Here is a 24,261-nt window from a genome sequence, read left to right as displayed (position 1 = left end):
GCGGCTGGGTGGGTGTTTGAGGGGGGCTGTGTGTGTGCGTGTGGCTGTATGTGTGGCTGTGCATATGCAGCTGTGTGTGTGTGTGCGTGCGCGCACGGAGAAGGGGTCTCTGTGCACACCCGTGTGGCTGTATTTGTGCATATGCACAAGCGTGTGGTGTGTGGCTATGTGTGCGTGGCGTTGCTTCCTGGAGTCTTTGCGTGGCTGGGTGTTGTCAGGGGTTGTGTCGTGTTGTGGTGTGTGTCCTTGTTATCACCGTGTGCCGTGGAGCGAGGGCTCTTGTTTCCCTGCAGCGCAGCCCCCGGAGGCGGGAGGGGGGCCTCCCCTAGGGACACTGCGCTCTGTGGCTTCCCCTCCACACCTCGCGGGGGGGGGGGGGCGGGAGGCCGTTAGACGGCGGGGCAGGGCTGGCCCCGCTTATGTAATAACAGGCAACCCCAGGGAGACGCGCAGAGCCTCACCGAGGAGAACGCGGACGAGAGCCCTGCCCTCCGAGTGCCCCCCCAGCGCTGCCCAGGATGGAGGTGCCCTGAGAAGGCCTCCCCGGCTTGCAGTACGGACCACGCTCAGCTGCTCCAGCACCTCGGGGTCCTCTGGGAAGGAGCCACCGTGAGGGAGACGAGGAGAAGAGTGAGACCCCCATGCGCACCCCGGCTGGGGATCCCAGGCAGGTAGGAGCCAGCAGCCCAGCCACGGCCTCTCAAAGGAGACTTTGTTCAGGTCCCCGCTGCTCCGGCAGGTGCTGGGAACCCGAGATCCCAGCTGGGGGTGGGAGATTTTCCCAAGGCAGATGGGTCACCACTGTGGGGGCGAAGAGTGAGCCCTGTCCTGCCTGCATGGAACTGTTCACTGGGGTTGTTCATTCAGGGCACCCCCCAATGTGCCGGGATTGGGGCCCCAGACTCTGGAGCAAGGCAGGGTGCAATCCCAGCACCAAGCCCTGGATTTCAATGCTGCCCCCCATGACTCAGATCTCCAGCCCTGTTTAGCCCCCCAACCGGGGTCCAACCCCCTGACCAGGATCTCTGTCCCCATCCAACCCACCCCTCAACCCCCAGATCGCCATCTCCATCCAGCCGCTCGAGCTGTGGGAAGGGTCCGACTCAGATCCCAGGCGGAAACCTGCTGCTCGGACCCGTCTCTGTGAGCTGGCTGGGGACACATGGCTCTGGGGACCCAGGAGTCTGGGGGCAGGCGTGGGGCCCACGAGGAAGCTGGGGGTATGAAGTCGGGGGCGTGTGGGGCGGGGATGCTGCAGCCCCTGGGGGTTCTGATCAGACAGGCTCCACCCTGCTGGGTTTGGGGGTCTGTGCTCAGTGGCCTGTGGGGCAGTCGCTGCGCTGCGGGGTCCTGCAAGAGACTTGCCAGGGCTTCGGCGGGGGTAGGGTTTGTGTCTGAAAGGGCAGGAGAGAGAAAGCAGGTGGGGGGGGGGGGCTCAGCCTGGGGGCCGCCTTCTCCCATCTGCGCCCTTGTGTCACTGGAGGTGAATGGAAAACACAGCCTCCCCCCCGCACCCCGTATCACCTCCTGGTGCACCACACCATACACATATCCTACACACACGCACTGTGCACACTTACCCCTACACACAGAGTGCACACACGCATGGACACACACACACACACCCCTACACACAGAGTGCACACACGCATGGACACACGGACACACACCCCTACACACAGAGTGCATACACACACATGGACACATATGCCCACACCTCCTACACACAGAGTCCACACACACGGACACACTGTGCACACACACACACACGCACACACACCCCTACACACACACACACCACTACACACAGAGGGCACACAGACACACTGTATATACACACAGAGTGCACACACACACCCCTACACACAGAGTGCACACACACACACACCCTACACATACCCACTGCACGCACACACCCCTACACAGAGTGCACACACACACACACACAGACACACTGTATGCACACACACATACCCCTACACACAGAGTGCACACGCACACAGACACACTGTATACACACATACACACAAACACACACCCTATGCATGTCCACTGCATGCACACACCCCTACACTCAGAGTGCACACACACACATTTATACTCTATGCACACACACGTACACAGTACACACACCCATACACACAGAGTGTGCACATGCACACATTCACACACACACGTGGAGCCAATGCAGAGGTCAGCAAATTCTCCCAGCAAATTCCCCCAGTGTTTGCTGTTGAGGTCAGCAGGGCGGGGTTTGATGGTGTGCGGGAGAGAGTGTGACCCAGGAGAACTCCCTGCCACTTGATATCACAGAGACAAAGGGAAACGGGCTTGGCACCTGCGGCTGCAATAACTTGTAGTAAATAGAGAGGCTGGGCTGTGGGGCTGAGTTGATCCAGCCCCCAGGCGTTGCTGGGCTGTGAAGCAGAACCAGGCCTGGGCTCCAGGGACAGGTCTGTGGTTGGCTGGACACACTGGGGGTCTCACAGGGGGAGCCAGGTCCTGGACTTGATGGCCCATTGGCCTTGCCCTCCCCTGGGGCCGTTTCTGCTGCCCCAGGGACCCTGCTCCCAGCCTGTCTCTTCCCAGCCTCTTCCTGGAAAGGGGCCTGGCTAGTCTCAGGACCTGTGACCAGCCAGTTAGTGCTCACCACTGCCCTCTCCTGGATGGCTGCAGACTCTGCTTCACTGAGTGTCATAACCCCCTCACAGCCAACAGCGATTTCCCTTCAGCTCAAGTGCCAGGGGCTGCGCGCTCAGAGCAGCAGGGGCTGTGTTCTATCCCTGAAGGGTCCCAGAGGGTTTCCAAGACTGCTGACACAGGGAACTCTTCCCCCACTGCCCAAAAGCCGCCACTTCTGGGGTGCAGCACAGCTCACAGCTGTTTAGCATGAGCTGGAAACTAGGCAGAGCTCAGGGAGGTTGGGCTCTGTTTGCTTTTCAGACTGGGCTGTTGCCAGAACCCCAAACTCCCAGGTAGATGGGGGGCTGGCTTGGTGGAGGCACCCAGGATATGGCAGTGCCAGGCATGCCTGAGAGCTGGGTGCGAAGGCTGTTGGAGGTACCAGGGAAATCTAGCAGTGTGGATGAGGTGATGGCAGATATTCCATCAGCAGCTCTGCGACACTGGCTTACTGAATGTGCCCAGCCTGCCCTTGGAGGGGGGGGGGGGGCTGGGCCTCACACTGAGAGGCAGTAAAGGGGTTCCTGTAGCTCTCTCTCTTTCTGAGGCTCTGAGCCTTGTGGCAACTTTGTCCTCAGACTGTTAGCAACAAGAAACAGCAAAGAAAATATCCCCCTGCAGGGTCTCAGCTCACTCCTGTCTCCAAGGACGTGTCACCCCAGATCAGGCATCCCGTCTCTCTTAGCCTCAGTAGAGCAACACCTGGGGCATAAAGGATGAGCTGTGTGTCATATGCTCTATACTGCTAACAGCTAGTGGGGATTCTCCTTCAGCTCCGGGGCAGAGGCCTGCATTCCTGGGAGATCCAAGCCCTCTCCCTGCCCTGTCTCTGGCTCGTGGCTTGGGGTGCTGATTTGGCACACAGGATTGGAAGAGCTGTGCCCGCTTCCACCCCCTCTGAGCCAAACTCGGCACTTAGCTAGGCTGGTGTGAAGCTGACTAGCCCCACTCAGGTGCATGGCATGACCCTGGATTTACCTCAGCGTCACCAAGCAGCTGCCTCTGCAAGTTCCAAAGCTGCCTTCCCAACCCAAACCCACGTAGGCTCCCATCCCCAGCCACCTGCTGCAGCCAGGGGCAAGCGAGCCAGATTCTAGCCAGGTTTTTGAATCATCTCCATTGGTGACTGCAGCGAAACAACCCAGCGGGGGGAAGAGGGGGCTGGATTGAACCCCTTTGCTGGGGGCAGAGATGGGGCTGGATGCACCCTCTCCGGCTGCGCTGCCAGAACCAGGGTGGGAATCTGGGGCTGGCTCCACCCCCCATACACACTGACCATGATCCCCATCAGGTCCCTCCCTCCAGAGCCCCTGGGCTGGCCCCTGGACTGGCCCCAAGACTCCAAGACGGTGGAGTGACACTGAAGGCCAATTCCCCAGGGAAGGGCCATTGGTTCAGAGCAGGGCTTGGCCTTGCCTGGGTTGGAAAAGGGGCCCTGAGACAAGCCCCTCTGGGAATCACGGGAGTCGCACCCTAGACCCCCCAGAACCTCCTGGAGACTCCCTGGGAGCAGTATAGGGACTATGACACAGAGTAATGTGGTGTGGATTCCATCCAGTAGAGGGCAGTGGTGCTCACACACTGACGCATGTGCACACAATACCCACCTACCCAAGCATAAGCCACACCCACTCAGTGTGGTGCTGTGGTGCCTAGCCAGGTATGGCTTGATGGGCCTAGTGCAGCTTTGCCTAAGAGCTGATGTTTTAGGGACGATGATCTGGTTGCAGGTTCGATCCCTGCTGCTATTAACCCACGCAGGGCATCAGTGTTCCACATGCTTGGTACAAGCTACATGTCACGCTAAGCAGCAGAACAAGCAGTGGTCCTGCGGGAACCCCCTGCCCCGACAGAGCCCAGTCACAAGTCTCTGCCTGTCTAGTCTGCCCCAGCCCTAAGCACCTACCCAGCTCTGGGGTCAATCCCCAGGCAGTCCCATCTCAGCACTGACACCAGCCTGACCTGAACATCTCTGGGAGCTTGAAAAGCCCACCAAGCCCACTGCTGTGCCATATATGTTGGTTTGTTATTGTAGGGTCTTCCCACAACAGGTACAAGAGCTGGGCAGAATCTTGTAGCAAAGCTGCGGGCACTGGGAACTCCATGCCCAGCTGGATGAGACACAGAACTCAGATCCTCCTGGTGTCAAAGCCACCTGCACGAAGGGAGAATCTCCTCAGCAGTGCAGGGCCTCTGACACACAGCTGAGCAGTCCTTATCCTGCCTAGCAGAGGGCAGTGGTGCACACATGCTCGCCGGCTCCTGCTAATGCTAAGGTTGCAGGATGCCAGCTGGGAGGCGCAGGAATCCGGAGGGAAAGTATCCCCATCCTGCACCACTGGGTGACACCTGGACTGGGTGCAGGAGGGGATGTGGGTCCCACCTGGTGGGGGAGTATCTGAGACCCAGCAGCTGGAAGGCAGGGCAGGGTGGGGCACAGGGGAGAGAGCAGGTAGGGGTCAGCACTGCTGGTGGGTAAAGTGGGATCTCAGCTGTCAGAGCCATCATAGGGTCTGGCACAAACTGCCAGCTCCCAGGGCCATAGTAACAGTCCTGGCAGGTTCATCTCTGTTGATCTCAAAGCACTTCACCGAGGAAGTCAGTGCTGTGAACCCTATTGTACAGATGGGGAAACTGAGGCAGCGAGAGGCACAGCTTGCCTAAGGTCACCCAGCAGGCCAGAGCCAGGGACAGACCCCAGCTCTCTCGAGTCCCAGTCCAGTGCACTCCCCGCAACACCACCCTGCCTCCGATGCTACAAGGGCAGTGAGCAGTGTTTGCGAGTGGCTGTGCTGGGGGGTGCTGGAGTGTTTTCACCAAGGGTCCTCCCAGCGCAGCGCATGGTGCTGATCGCGTGGCAGGGCTGCCTGGGCCAAGGGTGCAGGGCAGGGCCACCCTGATGAGCCGAGAGGGCTGGGCAGTGGCCAGGGCTGGTGGGGAGGCCCCTCCTAAGGAGGATGTCCCAGAGAGAGGCTCTGCAACCCCCCCACCCCGTCCCATGCCCTGGGCCCAGGAGCAGGGGAGGGGGACGTGCCCGGCTGGAGCCAGGCGCAGTGTTAACCAAGAGAGGCCGGGCGTCAGTTTTGCCTTGTGCAACATCCCGCTGGGGCCTTGGGAAATCGTAGGGGGCCTGTGTCGAAACAGGGGCGGGAAACCAGGGGCCCCAGAAGGTGATAACGGCCCACAGGCTGTGGTGGGGGAGGGGGCCAATCAGTGCCTTAACCCTCTGATCCCTGCATCTCCCTGCAGTAAACCTGCCCTGCTCTCTACAGGGCCCTAGCATCAGGTGGCAAAACTGCTCTGACAACAGGCTCACCGAGGGACTCAGGAGCAGAGTCGGGGCTAGAACCAGGAGTCCTGGCTCTGTGCCCCATAGCTGTAACCCACCAGACTCCACTCCCCTGCCAGAGGAGAGAACCCAGGAGTCCTGGCTCTCTGCCCCATAGCTCTAACCCACCAGACCCCACTCCCCTGCCAGAGCCAAAGGAGCGAACCCAGGAGTCCTGTCTCCTCCCAGCCCCATAGCTCTAACCCACCAGACCCCACTCCCCTGCCAGAGCCAAAGGAGCGAACCCAGGAGTCCTGTCTCCTCCCAGCCCCATAGCTCTAACCCACCAGACCCCACTCCCCTGCCAGAGCCAAAGGAGCGAACCCAGGAGTCCTGGCTCTCTACCCCATAGCTCTAACCCACCAGACCCCACTCCCCTGCCAGAGCCAAAGGAGAGAACCCAGGAGTCCTGGCTCTCTACCCCATAGCTCTAACCCACCAGACCCCACTCCCCTGCCAGAGCCAAAGGAGAGAACTCAGGAGTCCTGGCTCTCTGCCCCATTGCTCTAACCCACCAAACCCCACTCCCCTGCCAGAGTTAGAGGAGAGAACCCAGGAGTCCTGGCTCTCTGCCCAATTGCTCTAACCCACCAGACCCCACTCCCCTGCCAGAGCCAAAGGAGAGAACTCAGAAGTCCTGGCTCCTCCCAGCCCCATAGCTCTAACCCACCAGACCCCACTCCCCTGTCAGAGTCAGAGGAGAGAACCCAGGAGTCCTGGCTCCTCCCAGCCCCATTGCTCTAACCCACCAGACTCCACTCCCCTGCCAGAGCCAAAGGAGAGAACCCAGGAGTCCTGGTTTCCATTCCCTTGGGCTCTAATCTTTAGACCACATGGAGAACGTGGCTTGGAACAGGAGGGGTCTGACATTTAGGCCTGGCTCAATGTCCACACTGGTGGCACTGAAGGGGGGAATCGGGTTTGGGATCTGACGCCGGCGGCAGGAGAGTAAATCTCATGTTGCTTCAGCGCAAATCTGCCCCCAGTTGGCACCGGGTTCAGCCCTGTGGGGAGCTGCCCCTGATCCGGGGGCTCTGATCCAAACGGACGGGATGAGAGAGACGCACAGAGTCCTGGATCCAGGCACCACCTGGCCTGCTCAACAGGAAGTCCCGAGCACCCGTCCCCGCCCCACCCCCACAGCCTCTACCCTGGCTCATCTCCCCACTCCCCCTGGCCCATTAACCCCATCCACAATGGCTTCGGTGGAAACCAAGCACTGATGGCACGAGGCTGCCAAGCTAACCCCCCTCCCCCAGCCTGGCATGCCAGTCCTGGTGGGATGCTGCTGCGGCCGGCTGCTCATCCCGCTTGCTGGAAAGCACCTGAAAGCAGAAGTGAGCACAGCGTGCGGTCTGGCTGGGCGTTCCTGCGGCTGGGCAGTGTTTATGGTCCCGGGGACCGAGAGATGAGACAGCTGGGGGCATCCACGGGGCATCCTCAGGAGACAGCCCAGGGCACGCTGCCAACCTGCCCCCATAGGGAGCTGCCACTTGCTCCCCAGCCCCTCCAGGGCCCAGCCTGGTGCATCCTCAATGTCCAAAGGCAGCAGGTTGAGCGCAAGGAACACAAGGGCTGCGCCAGGGTCAGGGCCCAGCTCAAGAATTTGGGAGTGGGGACAGGCTCCCCAAGGCCAGTTCTGATTGGTCACTTAAGTCACATGTGTGTGTATGGCGTTGGGGGGGGATTTTTCAGCGAAAAACCACCAACCCCCATATTTCTGGGATCAAAGGGTTGTTTCCTCTTTCGACATTCCGTTGTTTTTTATAGAGATATTTTTGGAAAATTATGAAATGTTCGTAATAGCTTTGAAGGGTCCGTTGGGAGCGTCTCGTCCGCCGACCCGCGTAGCACCAGCCAGAAAACTTCCCCCACCAATTCCTCCCTGAACCAGAGCAGGCCTTGGACGAAAACAGCCTTGCAAAATTGCCAGGAATGGAGATAAAAGCAAAGGGGGGAAAAACAAACCAAGAAACCTAGCAGATTTAGAAATTATTATTTTTTTGAGTTAAAAAAGGCTAAATTGGCCTCTTTGGAAATCATAGAATATCAGGGTTGGAAGGGACCTCAGAAGATCGTCTAGTACAACCCCCCTGCTCAAAGCAGGACTAATCCCCAGACAGATTTTTGCCCCAGATCCCTAAATGGCCCCCTCAAAGACTGAGCTCACAGCCCTGGGGTTTAGCAGGCCAGTACTCAAACTACTGAGCTATCCCTCCCCCCAAATGCAGTGGGACAGATCTGATCCAGTGAAGGTCTGAACTGAGGTTACTGAGGCCAGGTCTTGGGGGTGGATTTTTCAAGCCCCCTGAGTCCCATAGCTGTTGACCGACGTTTTAAGTGTTGACCAGGCCTCCGACTGGAAGCTGTGTCCCAGCCCAGAGGTGGCTGCATTGGACTGTAAGCTCTTTGGCACAGGGACCATCTGTCTGTTGTGTTTATACAGCACCTGGCACATTGGGGGCCTGGTCCATGAGGGAGGCTCCAAGATGCTACTCTAATACACCTAACAAATACCTATAGAGAGTAGGAGCCTCTGGAATGCCCCACCCCGGAGGCTGGATTCCTCCCGATTCAAACTGGACCTGAGCCATGAGTCTGTAACAGGGAGGGGACTTAGTCCTGGGAGCAGCTTCCCAGGGGACTGGTGGATTCTCCATCACACGGAGGCTTTTGGTTGAGGACGGACGCATGTCTAAATGATCCGGGCCCCTCAGTTACCAGGCTGGATGCAGGGATCTGAATGGAGCCTTCTGGTTTTATCGCCAAGAAATCTATTTCCTTCCCGAACTGCCTCACTAGCTTCCCAGCAGGGCCTGTGTGCCCCACCCTGCCCCCTTGACAGCTCAGTTGCCAGAGACTGTCAGGGACGGCTGTGGGGGCAGGTGTCTGTGATCCAGGGACTGGCCTGAGACCTGGCAAACTCGTTTCGCAGGCGTGTGGAAACAGCTGCAAGGCACTGGCTGCTGGATTTGGATGGGTGGCCATGTGGGGAAGGCGCCGTGTCCCGTTATCCAACAGCTGCTTCTGTGGTACAGCAATGGGTGTGGCCCAGTTGGTACCAATCAGCTATAAAAGTCTCTGATCTGCCTGGCCAGTTACATGGAACCCGCCTGCATGACCCTTGGCAGTGCCCATCTCTGCCCCAGTGTCACTGGATGTTTTTGGAGTGAGGGTGCTGAGCTCCACCCCTCTTATCCCTGCCTGCATCTCTTACCACCCCCTGGAGCTGGGGCTGGGAATAGGGCTATGGCTCTGGGAGGGGGGGATGTGGACTGAGGTAAGGCGGCGGAGGCTGGGGACACAGCTAGAGGTGGGTGTGGAGCCATAGGTGTGGGTCCGTCAGCCAGGACCTCACATGTGGGGCTGGCGGCTGGGACTCTGGGGCTGGCAGCGGAGCTCCCAGAGCCAGTGGCCGAGTGGGACCCAGCGGTTGAGCAGGACCTGGTGCCAGCAGCCAACACCCTGTACAGCCTGGACTGGCAGCCAGGACCCCGGGCAGCAGGGGTGCAGGGCTGGCAGCTGGGATGCCAAGTGTAAAACCTGGGGATGCTGCAGCACCCCCCTGCACCCTACTTCCCATGCCTATGTTCTGCCCCCCATCCTGCACCCTACTTCCCATGCCTATGTTCTGCCTCCCATCCTGATCTGACCATACCCAGCGTCCCCCTGGCCCCAGAGCTTGTCATTGGTTAGACCCACCCCTCGCGTCTGCGTGGCACTGGCAGGTGCTGTCTGGGGATCCCAGAGCCAGGCCCTGCAGAACAGCATCCCGGAAATAGGGTCTGGGGGGGGGGGCCACATGATCCCAGCTGGGTTGTCGATGGGGTGATGCTGCCATGTGGAACTGGGGGCGGGTGAGAGGGGACTGCACTGGCAGAGGGGGGCTTTGTGCCTGGATTCTGGTGGGGTTCCTAGAGGTGAAGTACTGAAGATTTCAGACACTTCCCTGGTTGGCAATGATGGCGGTGGCCTGAGCAGGCTGTGTCTTTCTCACCCTTGCTTTGGCTCAGGTCCCCCACATCTGGCCCGTCGTCTCCGTGGTTTATTGCCCCAATCGTGGTTCCATAGGGATTCTCTCTCCCCCACATCTTTACTGTGAATTGCCCCTCAGGTTTCCCCGGTGCACAGAGGGGGAGGCGGGTGCTTTCGGGTCTGGCTTCGTGGATGCAGATTACAGCTTCAGGCCCAGCTGAACCCCCTGGGGAACCGGGCTGGACTTTCCAAGGAGCTGCCACCCAGCATGCCCCTGGCAGGGCCATCTCTCCTGAGAATCTGGCTCTGCCTGGGTGCCCTCCCTTGGAAGTCTGCCTTGGCCAGGAGTGGGCTTAGAGGCGGGTGTGGGGCAGGGGAGCGTCGATCTGCCAGAGTCTGTCCCTGTAATCCCCACAGAACCTGCTGAGCCATGCGGGGAGGGGACCCGGGATCTGTCCCTTTGGGCCCCAGGGAGCTGGCCTGGCCATGGGGGGGTGGGTGGAGCTGGGGTCTCTCCCTTTGGGCCCTAGAAAACCAACCCAGCCATGGGGGGAGCTGAGATCTGTCCATTTGTGCCCCCAGAGCCATCCTGACCATGTCATTTGTTCATTCCTGGGGTGGCGCAAGTCCACTGGGACTCAGTTCCACTGGGGGATTAAAGACTCTGACCCCCCCCCCCCCATACAGGAAGCCTGAGTATCACTGGCGGGGGCGTCGTGGGCGTCATTGCTTGGCAGAGCTGAATGGAGTGGCAGGGACGTTCCCCTGGGAGGGCACTACCAGCAGGGAGGGGGTAACGTGGGCGCCGGGCGGGGCTGGCAAGTGACGGGGCCGGTTCTGCTTCTCTTCCCGGCAGCCCGGGGGCTCCCCTGCCGCAAGGAGCCTCTTGTGAAATCACTGGAGGGAGGCAGCCCTGCCCGCACACTCAGGCGCTGGCACTGGGGAGGGCTGCGGACCCAGGGAGCAGGGCAGGGGCTCAGCAGGGGGCGCTCTCCCCTGGCAGTCAGCACTGGCCCTATTGCCCCAGGGCGGCACTAGGGGGCGCTGTGCTGCAGGAGGGTGCAAAGTAAATCCAAGGGCAGGCCATGCATGGTCATTAGCGTGGCGCAGTCTCTCAGGCCGGAAGTGTGAGTCACAGCACCTTGGCCAATCTGAGTGGGGTCACTGGGGCCCCCTCCATGATCCACCATCGGCTCCTGTTGCAAAACAGGATTATTCTGTGCATATCTGCAGCACCTAGAGACCCTGACCAAGATCAAGGCCCTGCTGCGCCAGGTGCTGCACAGTCACAGAGTGAGAAACGGACCCTGCCCCAAAGAGCTCCCAGGCTGAATAGAGACAAGGAGGGGAAATTGAGGCACTGAGCAGAGACGCAGCCATGGAACAGAACCCCGGAGTCCTGTGTTCTAGTGCAGTGCACTACCCACTAGATCACACTGCCTCCCTCATGCTTTGGGCAGTTTCATGGGTGCGTCTGGCCCTGGATAGAGCTGGGAATGGTCAGGGCTGGGAGCGGGTGGGTAGAGCACAGTGGGTTCAGGGAGCTGGTTGGGCATGAGCCTTACAGCCGCTGGCCGGGCGCATGTCTTGGCCATGCAACTGCGGGTGATAAGGGCCCTTATCTGTGTGTTGCAGGAGCAGAGCAGGCCTCCTCCCAGCTTCATGAATGTCTGATTTTGCCAGCTGCGGGCTGCAAATTCACAGAACCGGCTCAGAGGTGAGGGGAGTGACCAGGGAGGGGAGGCTTATCGGGGCACCAGACGGGGTGGCCACGCCAGGGTCTCCGTGGGAAACATCCCACCGGGCGGCAAAAGGAAACATGGTGCTCGGGAAAGGCCCAGTACTGCAGTCCCCCCCTGCCCCCCCAGATGTGGCAGGGGTGGGAGACTCTGGAGGGAGCTCAGGAAGGGGTGGAGTGGGACGAGGGGGTGGAGAAGTCGCCCCAGACAGAGAGGGAAGAGAAATGAGGAGGCATGAGGCTGGGGTAGGGTAAGAGAGCAGCAGTGGGGTGAGTGGGGATGTGGGGGTTGGTGGGCGTGGCCCTGACTGGGTTGGGTTGGGAAGAGGACTAAGGTTGCCAGAGCTCAGTGGGAATCAGGAACTGGAGTCTTTCCTATGAATGCCACCCCCAACCCCCCATCTCTGCCAGTAAGGGGGTGTCCATCAGCCCAATTCTGTGAGAGGAGTTAGAGCCAGAACTCCTCAGGCCACCCAGCTCCAGACTGTGACCCCCGACCCAACCCCTCAGACTCAGGAGAGTTGGGATCTGGAACCAGTCTCCAGAGCGGGGGCCCAAGGGGAGCCTGGCCCCTCCATACGCTTGGCCCAGCAGGCCTGAGGGACATGCACAGAGCAGAGCGATCCTGGGCATCCCCACTTCCCCTGCCACCCCCAGACCATGCTGGACAGAACGAGCCTCAGGCCTCTAGGGAACCAGGGAGCTGCAAAGAGCTCCTCAGAGTCCCCCATTTCAGAGAGAACTCTCCAGCTCCCAATCAGAGCAAGAAATAGCTCAGACCACCAATCAGCAGATAGGAAGGCTGGTGTGTGTGTGTGAAGATCCTATCTCTACCAATCAGCAGACAGAAAGGCTGGGGTGATTCCTGTCTCCACCAATCCCTAGGCAGGAAGGCTGGAATGGATCCCGTCTGTACCAATTAGCAGGCAGGAGGGATAGAAGGATCCTTTTTCTACCAATCAGCAGGTGGGGACGTTTGGGGTGGATCCAGTCCCTAACAATCAGAAAGCAGGAAGGTTGGGATGGATCCTGTCTCTACCAATCCCCAGGCAGGAAGGTTGAGGAGGATTCTGTCTCTACCAATCAGCAGGTGGGAAGGCTAGGGTGGATCCTGTCTCTACCAATGAGTAAGTGGGAAGGCTGGGCCTTTATCCAATCAAATTCTTTCTTTCCTTGTGCCACAGAATTTCCCTACCACGGCTGGTTTTGGGGTGGCCCTTCTGGAGCAAACGCTGGGCAGGGCCTGGGCCGGCAAGATGCCCCCTTGCCCTCCCCAGCAGGGCCGGACCCGGACAACGCTCCTGCCCGCACCACCGCTGAGTGAGCCTGGCCAGCAGGGAGAGATGGAGCTGACCTGGCAGGAGATCATGTCCATTGCGGAGCTGCAGGTGAGCCCCGAATGGAGCCTCTGTTTCCCTCCCCCAGCCAGGCTGCCTTTGGATCCCAGGCTTCTTGGTTCAGCCGGTCGCTGCATCCAGCATGGAGCCCCACAGTCTCCTGGGTGCTAGAAAAGCTGGAGGGGCGGTTATTGTAGAAGAGGGAGGGGTTGACCCAGCTGCGCCAGAGCCCCAAGGCGCTGTGTTGCCAGGCCCCTGTCCCCACTGGGCTACTGCCACCCACCTGGGTGTCTGTCTCCCAGGGGTTTGGTTGGCATCTCCCCTTGCAATGGGGCCTTGTTCCCAGACGGCTGCCTGCTGTGGGCTCACACAAGTGACACGAGTTTGACCTGGTCCAGAGCCCAGACCCCAGCGGGCAACTTGCTCCCAGCACCTAGAGAGGGGAAATTCTGATCTGGGTAGAAAATCACATGGGTTCCCTTGAGCCTGGCACTGGGAGGGGACTCACGGCTCAGCCCCCACCCCAGCTTGGCATTGGCACTGCCAGCTCGAGGAGGGGAGTGCGTTGGCTGGCTCTTGGCCTGGCCTTGATAAGCCCCAGTTGGACCAGTGGGGGGTCCCTGCGATGGGCCGTTTGCTCCAGTCAGTCTGGCCCTGGCTGGAAACACAGAGCTCACCCCAGACCTGATGTTTAGATCTAATTTCTCCCACCTGCTCCCCCATCCTTTGGCCTCAGCCCAATTCCCAGTGGTGCTAACCGGCCCCCAGTGCCGGCCGAATCCCTGTCCCTCTAGTGGGGATCCCTGAGTGAGGGAGCAATGCTGCCCCCTAGTAGGTGGGCACACCAAGAGGATAAGGGAGCTGCTAGCTGTGCAGGCCAAGGGAGCGCTCCTCCTGTTGGTGAGTTCTAGCCCCACTTCCCTGGGATTCTTTGCAGCCCCTGAATCCATCCTACCAGGCACAGGCGACCTGCTCAGTGTAGGGAGGCAGCCCGGGCTCTTGGGACACACAGCCGCCTGCCCAGCACCCTGTCCTTCCAAGGCCCCGCAGAGCTGCAGGTGTTAATTACACACAGCCGCCTCTTTAATCTTCCCAGTGGGATGGAGCTGATCACCTGTCCCTGCGCCAACACTGCCCCATTCACTGCAGGGCCCTTGCTGTGGTGTTCGGCTGGTGGGGGCAGGGCCGGGGGAGGCCGGCCGCACAATGGGGCATCTGTCTGACAAGATGAATCGGCTCCATTGTTCTGGTAGGGACGATATCGCGCTGTCCATCTCTGTAGGGCAGGCACCTGCTGCAGGGCTGGGCGCCTTCCCAGGATGCTTTGGGCCTGCAACCTCCTCCCCAAGGGGCAGGGTGATCCCAGCATGCTCCATTCTCCCTCCAACCCCAGGAATGACACATTCCCAGCATGCTCTGGGTCCCCCTCATCCTGCTCCAAGGGGCAGGGTGTTCCCAGCATGCTCTGGGTCCACCCATCCTACTCCAAGGGGCAGGGTGTTCCCAGCATGCTCTGGGCCCCACATCTCATCCCCAGGGGCAAGGTGTTCCCAACATGCTCCATTCCACCCCAAGGAATAGCATATTCCCAGCATGCTCTGGGCCTCCCATTCTACCTCCAAGGGGTGGTGAGTTCCCAGCATTCTGCATTCCCCACCCCCATAGCCTTAGGCCTTCCTGACCCCTTTCTAGGGCTGGCGGTGCTGCAGAGTGTGGGTAGTGGGGCAGGCAATGCTGGCGCCGTGAGCAGCCTGGCGTGGGTGACTGTAAATGCTCAGGAAGATTAGAGAGGCTACAAAAGCAGAAAGTGCAATAACAATGGGAGGTTTCAATTGCCCCCTTATTGAATGGGCACATGTCCCCCTAGGGCAAGATGCAGAGATAAAATTCCTAGACATCACTAGCTTCCATCACTGCTCCCTGGAGCAGCTAGTCGTAGGAGCCAGTCACGAGGGGAGAGGCGGGTCTTGATTTAGTCCTAAGTGGCACCCAGGGGTTGGTCCGAATACTCCTGACCTGCTTGGGAATAGCAACTGTTGTGTAATCCTTGTAGGGGGGTAACACAAGAAAACCCACCATGGTGACATTTCACTTTAAAAAGGGGAACGATGCACCAAGGGAGGATGCCCGTTAGCTGGCCATTAAAAGGGTGAGATGCGTGCAAGCAGCATGGGGACTGTTTAAAACCACCAGAGTAAAGGCTCAGACTGAAGTCAGGAGAGACAATAAGAGGACCAGAAGAAGACCACCAGGTAGGCTGACCAGATAGGGGGTAATAGGAGCCTATATAAGAAAAAGCCCCAGCTATTGGGACTTACCCTATACAATCGGGACATCTGGTCACCCTACCACCAGGGCTAAGCAGCACAGTATGAGGCAAAAAGTCTGGAAGTCAGATCCCAGTGAGGGTAATAAGAAGCCACCCAAACTCTGGCAGATGAAGCATAAAACTAAAATAAGGCTGGTCAAGAAAGAATTTGAGAAGCTGCTTGCTAAGGACGCGGAAACCACCAGTAAGAATGTTTTTAAATACATCCGAAGCCAGAAGCCTGCCAGCCAGATGAGGGGCCCACTGGGCGGTCGAGGTGCTAAGGGAGCACTCAAGGAAGACAAGGCCATTGAGGGGAAGCTAAATGAATCCTTTGCACTGGTCTTTGCTGCAGAGAGTGTGAGGGAGATTCCACACCTGAGCCGTTCTTTTTCAGTGACCGATCTGAGGAGCTGTCGCAGATTGAGGTGTCAGTAGAGGGGTTTTTGGAACAAATTGATAAATTAAGTCGTAATAAGCAGGGTGAAAGTAATATTAAACTCTTACCCATACAGGGGCCCAGAATAGGCGGGGCCTCAGGCAGAAGGGGCAGGGCTGGGGTCAGTCTCCCCCACCCAGCCCATCCACGTTTCCTGGCCCACGCCACCTGCGGCTCCGGTGGTGATTTAAAAGGGCCTGGGGTAAATTGCTGGCCCTGGGGCATCTGCCCATTTTGTCCCCTCCTCAGTGGCCCTGCCAGTAGGGTGCCTAGTGGCAGAGCTGCCACCTGAGGGTGGGGGAGGGGGAATGGGCAGCGATGTTAACCCTTTAACATCGGCTGCGTAAGGGCTTCTTACTGGTACGCCGTTCCGGCTTACTTTCACCCCTGGTAATAAGTCACCAGGACCAGATGGGATTCACCCCAGAGTGCTGAAGGAACTCAGATATGACGCTGCAGAACTACTAACTGTGGTATGTAACCTATCACTGAGCTAAGCCGCTGACCCAGCTGGCTGGAGGATAGCTAATGTAACCCTAATTTTTAAAAAGGGCTCCAAAAGCAATCCTGCCAATTACAGGCCAGCGAGCCTAACTTCAGAGCAGGGCAACTTGGCAGAAACTAAGTGAAGAACACACAGATAAACACGATTTGTTGGGGAAGAATCAACATGGCTTTCGTGAAGGGAAATCATGCCTTACCAATCTATTAGAATTCTTTGAGGGGGTCAATAAACATGTGGGCAAGGGTGATTCAGGGACATAGTGAACTTGGCCCTTCAGAAAGCCTTTGACAATGGCCCTCACCAAAGCCAGGTAAGCAGTCAGGGGACAAGAGGGACGGTGCTCTCATGGGTCAGTAAATGCTTAAAAGACAGGAAACAAAGGGTAGGAATAAAGGGTCAATTTTCACAGTGGGGAGAGGTAAATAGTGGGGACTCCCAGGGATCTGTACTGGGACCTCTACTGTTCAACATATTCGTAAACGATCTGGAAAAGGGGGTAAACTGTGAAGTGGCAAAGTTTGCAGAAGATACAAAATCACCCCTGTTAAGCCCAAAGCTGATTATGAAGTTACAAAGGGATCTCAGAACTCGGTGACGGGGCAACAAAATGGCAGATGAAATTCAGTGTTGTAGATAAATGTAAGGCTCACCAGAGAACATAATCCCAACTACACATATGTGATAATGGTTCTAAATTAGCTGTGACCCCTTAAGAAAGTGAGCTTGGCCTCACCATGGAAAATCTCAGCTCAGTGCGCAGGATGAGGATGTAAAGATCCATTAGGCAAGGGATCGATAATAAGATAGAAAATATCATTACGCCATTATAGAAATCCCTGGTACGCCCAGGCCTTGAATAGGGGGTGCAGCTCTGGTTGCCCTGTCGCAAAAAGGATACAGCGGGACTGGAAAAGGTTCCGAGAAGGGCAACAAAGATGAGTGGCGGGGGGGAGAGCTGGGGGAAGCATGAGTTGGGGGAGGGGAGGTGGCTGAAGGAGAGTGGGTTGGGGGGAGGGGAGGGAGCATGGGTGAGAGAAGGGACAGGAGTTTGCAGAAGGAGGTTGGAGGAACATGAGTCGAAGGAGGGGAGGGGACATTGGTCCAGTCTGGACCCTACGTTGCTTTTGCACCAGCATTTTGTGCCTAGGGCATGGTGGGGAGTGTGACCGTGGGGCTATGGGGGGAGTTCAGAGTAAGGACTCCTGGGTTCTATTCCTGACTCCGCCACTTGACTCTGAGCAAGCCACGTACCCTCCCTGTGCCTCAGTTTCCCCACCCTGTCCTATGGGGACAACACCCAAGACCCCTCAGGTGTGGGAGGCCTGGCCCAGCGATGCCTCGGAGGAAGCTCCTAGCAGCCACTAACCAGCCTGCATCTCTCAACCCCACAGGGCCTGGATGTGCCGAACGAGACCCCCTATGACCCGGCACTCTACACCCTCATGCAGCAAATGGTGCCCACTGTCAACTACGGGCACTGCCCAGCGCTGGGGGATGGCCCAGTGCCCAGCTGCAGCCAGCCTGCCCCAGTGTATGACCGCCACTATCTGGATGCCCTGGCAACTCCATGCCCCCGCCTGATGGGCCCCGTGCCCCCTATAGACCCCCCTTATGGCTACACTGGGATGCTGATCTCCTCCAGCCTTGACCCGGGGCCGGAAACCACTGCCCTGAGCCAGATGGGCACTAACAAGACTTCGTCTCTGTCCGGGCTGCTAAGCGAGGCCCAGCGGGAGGCCGACGGGCGGGCTGAGGGGAGCCGGGCTGAGGGCTATGGCCCCCTGCCACCCTGCAATGTCCAGGAGGACTTGGAGTCAGATTCGGGCCTGTCGCTCAACTACAGCGACGCTGACTCCATGGAGACAGAGGGGCTGGAGCCCAGCAGGCTGCGGCCCGACTATGCGGAGATGTACCCTGTGGACTATGGCCCACACTACCCCTTGCTGCCCACCTTGCAGGAGGTGCCCCCCTTCGCCATGCAGCCCCCAGAGCCATTCAAGCCCCAGCCGGAGAAGGGCCGGATGCCCCCGCGGGCCGAGCTGGCCTGCAGCCGGGACGAGCGCCGCGCCCTGGCCATGAAGATCCCCTTCCCCACCGAGAAGATCGTCAACCTGCCGGTGGACGACTTCAACGAGCTGGTGTCCAAGTACCAGCTGACGGAGCCGCAGCTGGTGCTGATCCGGGACATCCGGCGCCGCGGGAAGAACAAGGTGGCGGCCCAGAACTGCCGCAAGCGCAAGCTGGAGAACATCGTGCAGCTGGAGCAGGAGCTGGAGCAGCTGGGGCGGGAGCGGCAGCAGCTGCTGCGGGACCGCTGCGAGGTGGACAAGACCCTGGGCCTTATGAAGCAGCAGCTGGGCCAGCTGTACCGTGAGGTCTTCCTCATGCTGCGGGATGACGCAGGGAACCCCTACTCGCCCGACGAGTTCTCCCTGCAGCTCACTGCCGATGGCGGCATCTTTCTGGTGCCACGCAGCAAGAAGCTGGACAGCGGGGACTGAGCGGGGCGGCCCCAGGGTCCCACAGCTAGGCCCTGCCTGGGTGTGGGCTGTGGGGGGGTCTGTGTACTTTCCCAGCAACCAAACCTGCTTGTGGGGGGCCCCTTGGCACGTTACACACCTGGAGGCATCATAAGGGCCTGGAGGGCCTGTCAGTGCCTTGAATACCCAAACCCTGGAGGTGTCGTAGGGAACAGAGGGGCCTGCCAGAGCATCACACCCCCCTGGAGGTGTCATACGGGGATGGGGGGACCCTGTAGTGCGTTACACACCAGGGTCCCAGAGGTGTCACTCTTTGTTTCCGTGATGATTACCCCAGCCCCCTTCACTCCCCTGTGGAGACCAGATCCCGACCCTGCTGAGTCCCTTGACCCCTACTCCCCAAGCTCTGTTCCCAGGGGGTGTTTGGGGCGACGGTGCCGACCGCAGGGAAGAACAGCACTTCTCAGACCCACTTGCCCCACAGAAATGACCCGGCCTGGAGAGAGGGAGAAGGGTTCTGCCCCATGTGCCCCACAGAGCCGAGAGAACTAGAGTCTCTTCCTTCCTGAGTGTCCATAAGTCTGTTTGTCAGACGCCCCTTTGCAAAGTCATGGAGCACAACAGGAGCTCTATGTCCCTGAGATCAGGGCTGGGGGGCTGGGTAGAGGGCAGCTGGGGGTCCCTGAGGGCAGGGCTGGGGGGGGGCAGGTCTGTGCAGGGTCGAGAGGGACAGGACGGGGTCCCTGAGGGCAGGGGGCTGTGCAGGACCATAGGGAAGTGAACAGGAGGGGGTCTCCGAGGGTACGGTGGTGATGCCGGGCAGGGAGAGGCTGGCCCTGGGGCCCATGGCTCATGGCACTGAGCCCATGTGGCTGGGTACGGGGCCAATCCACCCTCACAGTGGGTCGTGAGAGCACGTGCTGAGCACAGCAGCTAAGATCCTGTGGCCCGGAGGCCGACCGGCCAGGGGACCCCAGAGCTCAGAGGGTTGAACATGGGGAGCCGTGGCCCCAACTGCTCTGGTGTAAGGTGCCCCAGGCGGCGTTTTCCCCACTTGGACTGTTGTAAATAGAGACCTGGCCGGTGGCTGCGAACTGTCTAGCAATAAACAGCACCCGGAGGGACCCGCTGGGAGCCCACGTCTCCATCCATGCCTGTCACTGGGGGTCACTCACCGACGCCCAGGGAGGGAGGAGGCGGCGGACGGTGGGAACAGGCTGCAGCCTATGCGAGATGGGAGGGCATGCGTGTGTGTGAACAGTGCAGGGGTGTGTGGGTTTGGGTGTGTGGGCAGTGAAGGGGTTGTGTATGTGTGGTGGGAGGCCCCGGCTGTGTAACAGCCAGCGCCTGCGTTGGTGGGGAGTCTGTGTACAGCCCGGGGATTGGGCGAGGGACGCTGGGCAGAGCCCAGTCCTGACCCCGTCCCCAGCGCTGTAGCTCCGTGGGGGCAGGTTGCTCCTCCTGGGTCATGGCTCTGCACAGCCTGCAGCCTGCTCAGCCTCCCTGCATCACGCCTGGCCTTGGTGAGCCGGCAGAACAGGCCACTGCCAAGCAGAGCCGCCCTGCATTGCACGTGTATGTTTTTATGGTATATGCATTATGTATACATTGTGCGGAGGGGTGTGCATTCTGTGGTGTGTTTTTTGCACACAGTGTATGGTGTGTACTGTGGTGTTTGTGCACTGTGGGTGTGAGGGAGTGTGGGTGTCTGGTGGTGTGAGTATGGAGTGGTGTGGGTGCATTATGTGGTGTGGGTGTATTGCGTTTCAGGTGTCCACATGGCTGCTGCAGATGAACCAGTTCCAGCTCTCCGCATGGTACTGTAATTGGGAGAATTGGGACAATACCCCTCCCCATATTCGCAGTGGAGCACCCAGCCCAGCGCAGGGGCGAGAGGAGACAGGACATCAGAGTGCGGGATCTCTATAGTGCAAGCAGAGCACATGGGCTTCTCCATCCCCACAATGGTGTGGACTGATAGCCACCGAGCAGCCAGCTTTTCACCCTGCCCCCTCCCATCAGAACTGAACCCACTTACAAAGCTTTTATCCCCACCCCCATTTGAATATCGAATCACAGGACTGGAAGGGACCTCGAGAGGTCTAGTCCAATCCCCTGCACTCGTGGCAGGACTAGTATTATCTAGATCACCCCTGACAGCTGTTTATCCAACCTGCTCTTAAAAATCTCCAATGATGGAGATTAAACCACCTCCCTAGGCAATTTATTCCAGTGCTTCCCCACCGGGACAGTTAGGAAGGATGGTCAGATTGGAAGATCGTCTCCAGGTGGGTTCCACAGGGCTGTTCTGAGTATTATTTAACATCTTTATTAATGACCTGGATAGAAGAACAGAGCCTGCTCCTCAAACCTGCAGCTGACAACACATGGGGGTGGGGGGTTTGCAAACACTTAGGAGGATAGAGCTAAAATTCAAAGGGATCTTGACACATTGAAGAATTGGGCTATAGGCAACAAAAATGAAATTCAGTTAAGAGAAATGTAAGGTGCTGCACTTGAAGAAAAACCCAGTGCACATATAGAGAATGGGGATAACCGGCTTGGCAGCAGCACTGTTGAAAAGGATCTGGGAGTTGTGGTGGATCACAACTTCAACATGAGTCAGGAATGCGACTGCTGTTGCAAAAAAAGCAAATGCAGTTTGGGTTGCATTAACGGGCATAGCAAGCAAGTCACGGGAGGTGACGGTAGCGCACTACTCGGTGCTGGTGAGGCCTCAGCTGGCAAACGGTGTCCAATTCTGGTCACCAATGTACAGACAGGATGTAGAGAAACTGGAAAGGACCCGGAGGTGAGCAACAAAGATGAGAAAAGGGATAGAATGCCAGTCAGATGAGCAAAGGCTGAAGGAACTGTTTAGTTTGCAAAGAGGAGATTAAGGGGGAGGGGATATGATAACGGCAGCTTTTCAAGTATTTGAAGACCATTAAAAAGATGGAGAAATTTTTCTCTCTCTTGCCCCTGAAGGCAGGACAAGAGGCAATGAGCTCAAAGTGCAGCACAGCAGATTTAGATTGTGAGCAGCAGGACAATGGAACAGACACCCCGGGAAGTCCTGGTATCTCCTTCACAGGTTTTTGAAGAGGCTGGACAGCCCTCTGTCCTGGACGGTTTAGACACAAGTCCTAAACCTTGGCAGGGGGTTAGACTTGATGTCCCTTGCGGTCCCTCTTATAGGCTGGGGGCTGTGCAGGACAGAACTCGGAGGCAATTGCCCAGCAAGGGCTGTTTCAAGCCCAGTAGAGCCTGTGGGCTGAGGCCCTTGCTGTTTCCGATCTTGCACTTAGAGCATCCGGCGCTCCCTTCCCACAGAGTGTTACACACTCACACTCCAGTCACAGACCCAGCTGACGCACCCCAGGAAGTGGTGCAACAGCTCGCTCCACCGCCAGGCCAGGACTGAAGGCTGGGGGCTGAGCTTCCCCTGCCACTCATGATGCAGTTGATTCAAATGCCAATTGTTCATTCGGTGAGATGAAGGCCCCAGGGCTGTGCATCGACCCAAACCAAGGTGCAATGCCGGACTCGTCAGTGCAGCTGAATAGAGCAGATTTCTCTGCTGGCATCACAGGACAAGAGATTAGGGAAACAAGACATTTACTGCAGCCCTTGCTGAAAGAGGAATGAGGTGCGGTAAGCATGGCTTTGTGGGGTCTTCACCTTACAGAGCCAGCACAGGCTGCCGCTCGGCCTAGCACCCAACACAGTTAGTCAGTAACATGAGATAATCAAAGCTTTTCAGAAGCTTGTCCCTTAGGGCATGTCTACATTGCCCACAGGATCAATGGGTAGCAATCGATCCAGCGGGGGTCCATTTATCGTGTCTAATCTAGATGGGATAAATTGACTCACCACAAGGAAGACACCATGGTAAGTAAGATCTAAGTAGGTTGACTTCAGGTACGTTATGCATAACTTAGACTGATCCCCTCCCCCAGTGTAGACCAGGGCCAAGTCTCTCTAAATTCGGGATGTTTCAAATCACGCCGTGTCAGTGAAGAGCCAGTGACGGCGCATAGGACCAGAGAGCAGCTGGGGTATGACTCAAACTCCGCCAAAACAGCACAGAATCTTTGAAGAGAGACTGACCATGTAGACTGCAATGACATTCCCCCCAGTCACCCCAGATTTCTATTCCCTCCTCCACTTGGCCCAGTCAGCTCATTCCACCCACTGCTGTCCTACTTTTTGCCCCTCCCTCGACCTACATCTCTGCCTCTGCCTCACTCTCCTCCTGCTACAGATACACTCTGGGGCAGTGGTTCTCAACCAGGGGGACACTTAGCCCTGGGGGTACATCAATTCATCTAGGTATTTGTCTAGTTTTACAGCAGGCTACATAAAAAGCACTAGTGAAGTTAGTAGAGACTACAATTTCACACAATCACTTGTTTATACTGCTCTGAATACCATGCGCTGAAATGCAAGTATAACATTTACATTCCAATTGATTTAATAATTAGATGGTAAAATGAGAAAGGAAGCAATAGTGAGCTGGGACACGTGTTAATCAGTAGACAAGCTCTTAGCGTCTCCCATGTCCCTTTGCTTCTCTGACCACATCCAACACGCTCTCTCTGGGGCTCTAACCATCCTAGACTCTCTCCAATCCAGTTTCTATCCCACAGCCACTCAAAGCTCTCACAGAATCATAGAACTGGAAGGGACCTTGAGAGGCCAGCTAGGCCAGTCCCCCGCACTCAAAGCAGCACTAAGTATTATCTAGACCAGGGGTCGGCAACCTTTCAGAAGTGGTGTATCAAGTCTTCATTTATTCACTCTGATTTAAGGTTCTGTGTGCCAGCCACACATTTTAACATTTTTAGGTCTCTTTCTTTAAGTCTATAATATATAACTAAACTATTGTTGTATGTAAAGTAAATAAGGTTTTTAAAGTGTTGCCTACCCCGATCTAGATTGTCCCTGAGGTGTTTGTCTAACCTACTCTTAAAAATCTCCAATGATGGAGATTCCACAGCCTCCCTAGGCAATTTATTCCAGTGCTTAACCACTCTGACAGTTAGGAAGTTTTTCCCTAATGTCCAACCTAAATGGCCCTTGCTGCAATTTAAGCCCATTGCTTCTTGTCCAATTCTTCTCCCTCCTCCTTGTAACCTTTTATGTACTTAAACTTCTACCCCCTTCTCAGTCTTCTCCAGCCTAAAAAAACCTAATTTTTTCAGTCTTCCCTCGTGTTTTCCAGACCTTTAAACATATTCTCTGGACTCTCTCAATTTATCCACATCTTTCCTGAAGTATGACACCCAGAACTGGACACAATACTCCAGCTGAGGCCAAATCAGCAGAGTAGAGTGGAAGAATTACTTTTTGTATCTTGTTTACAATACTCCTAATACATCCCAGAATATTTGCTTTTTTGCAACAGTGTTACGCTGTTGACTAGTGTTTAGCCTGTGATCCAGCATGACCCCCAGATCCCTTTCCACG

General features: G+C 57.5%; 1 protein-coding gene and 1 long non-coding RNA gene across 6 annotated transcripts; one reads left to right on the top strand and one right to left on the bottom strand.

The window, feature by feature from the left end:
• The first annotated feature begins 269 nt into the window (after window positions 1–269).
• NFE2 (nuclear factor, erythroid 2) lies at window positions 270–19,926 on the top strand. Of its 4 annotated transcripts, none has more exons than XM_032786695.2 (4): window positions 270–671; window positions 11,621–11,702; window positions 12,908–13,111; window positions 17,704–19,926. In XM_032786695.2, exons 2-4 carry the CDS (start codon window positions 11,652–11,654, stop codon window positions 18,811–18,813), a joined length of 1,365 nt encoding a protein of 454 aa, XP_032642586.1. In that variant the 5' UTR covers window positions 270–671; window positions 11,621–11,651; the 3' UTR covers window positions 18,814–19,926. The 4 variants fall into 4 exon arrangements, with proteins under 4 accessions (XP_032642586.1, XP_032642587.1, XP_032642589.1 ...); XM_075061055.1 differs by lacking the exons at window positions 270–671; window positions 11,621–11,702 and adding exons at window positions 11,912–11,993; window positions 12,690–12,813; XM_032786696.2 differs by lacking the exon at window positions 11,621–11,702 and having other exon boundaries at window positions 277–671.
• LOC142045971 (uncharacterized) lies at window positions 6,214–11,499 on the bottom strand. 2 transcript variants are annotated; one of them, XR_012654891.1, is made up of 3 exons: window positions 9,626–11,499; window positions 6,770–9,585; window positions 6,214–6,689 (listed from the first exon to the last, which is right to left on the bottom strand). It is a non-coding gene; the product is annotated as an uncharacterized LOC142045971 (long non-coding RNA). The 2 variants fall into 2 exon arrangements; XR_012654892.1 differs by having other exon boundaries at window positions 6,214–6,534.
• Window positions 19,927–24,261: the final 4,335 nt, after the last annotated feature.

This window comes from Chelonoidis abingdonii, chromosome 26, assembly GCF_003597395.2.
Source record: "Chelonoidis abingdonii isolate Lonesome George chromosome 26, CheloAbing_2.0, whole genome shotgun sequence".
Lineage (NCBI taxonomy): Eukaryota > Metazoa > Chordata > Testudines > Testudinidae > Chelonoidis > Chelonoidis abingdonii.
This window is presented reverse-complemented; position numbering and strand designations above follow the sequence as displayed.

Excerpts from the sequence above, each read along its gene's own strand:
- NFE2 (XM_032786695.2), top strand. The coding sequence starts at position 11,652 with ATGTCTGATTTTGCCAGCTGCGGGCTGCAAATTCACAGAACCGGCTCA. Across the intron at positions 11,703-12,907 it reads TTCACAGAACCGGCTCAGAG|AATTTCCCTACCACGGCTGG; the intron begins GTGAGGGGAGTG and ends CTTGTGCCACAG. Across the intron at positions 13,112-17,703 it reads TGTCCATTGCGGAGCTGCAG|GGCCTGGATGTGCCGAACGA; the intron begins GTGAGCCCCGAA and ends TCAACCCCACAG.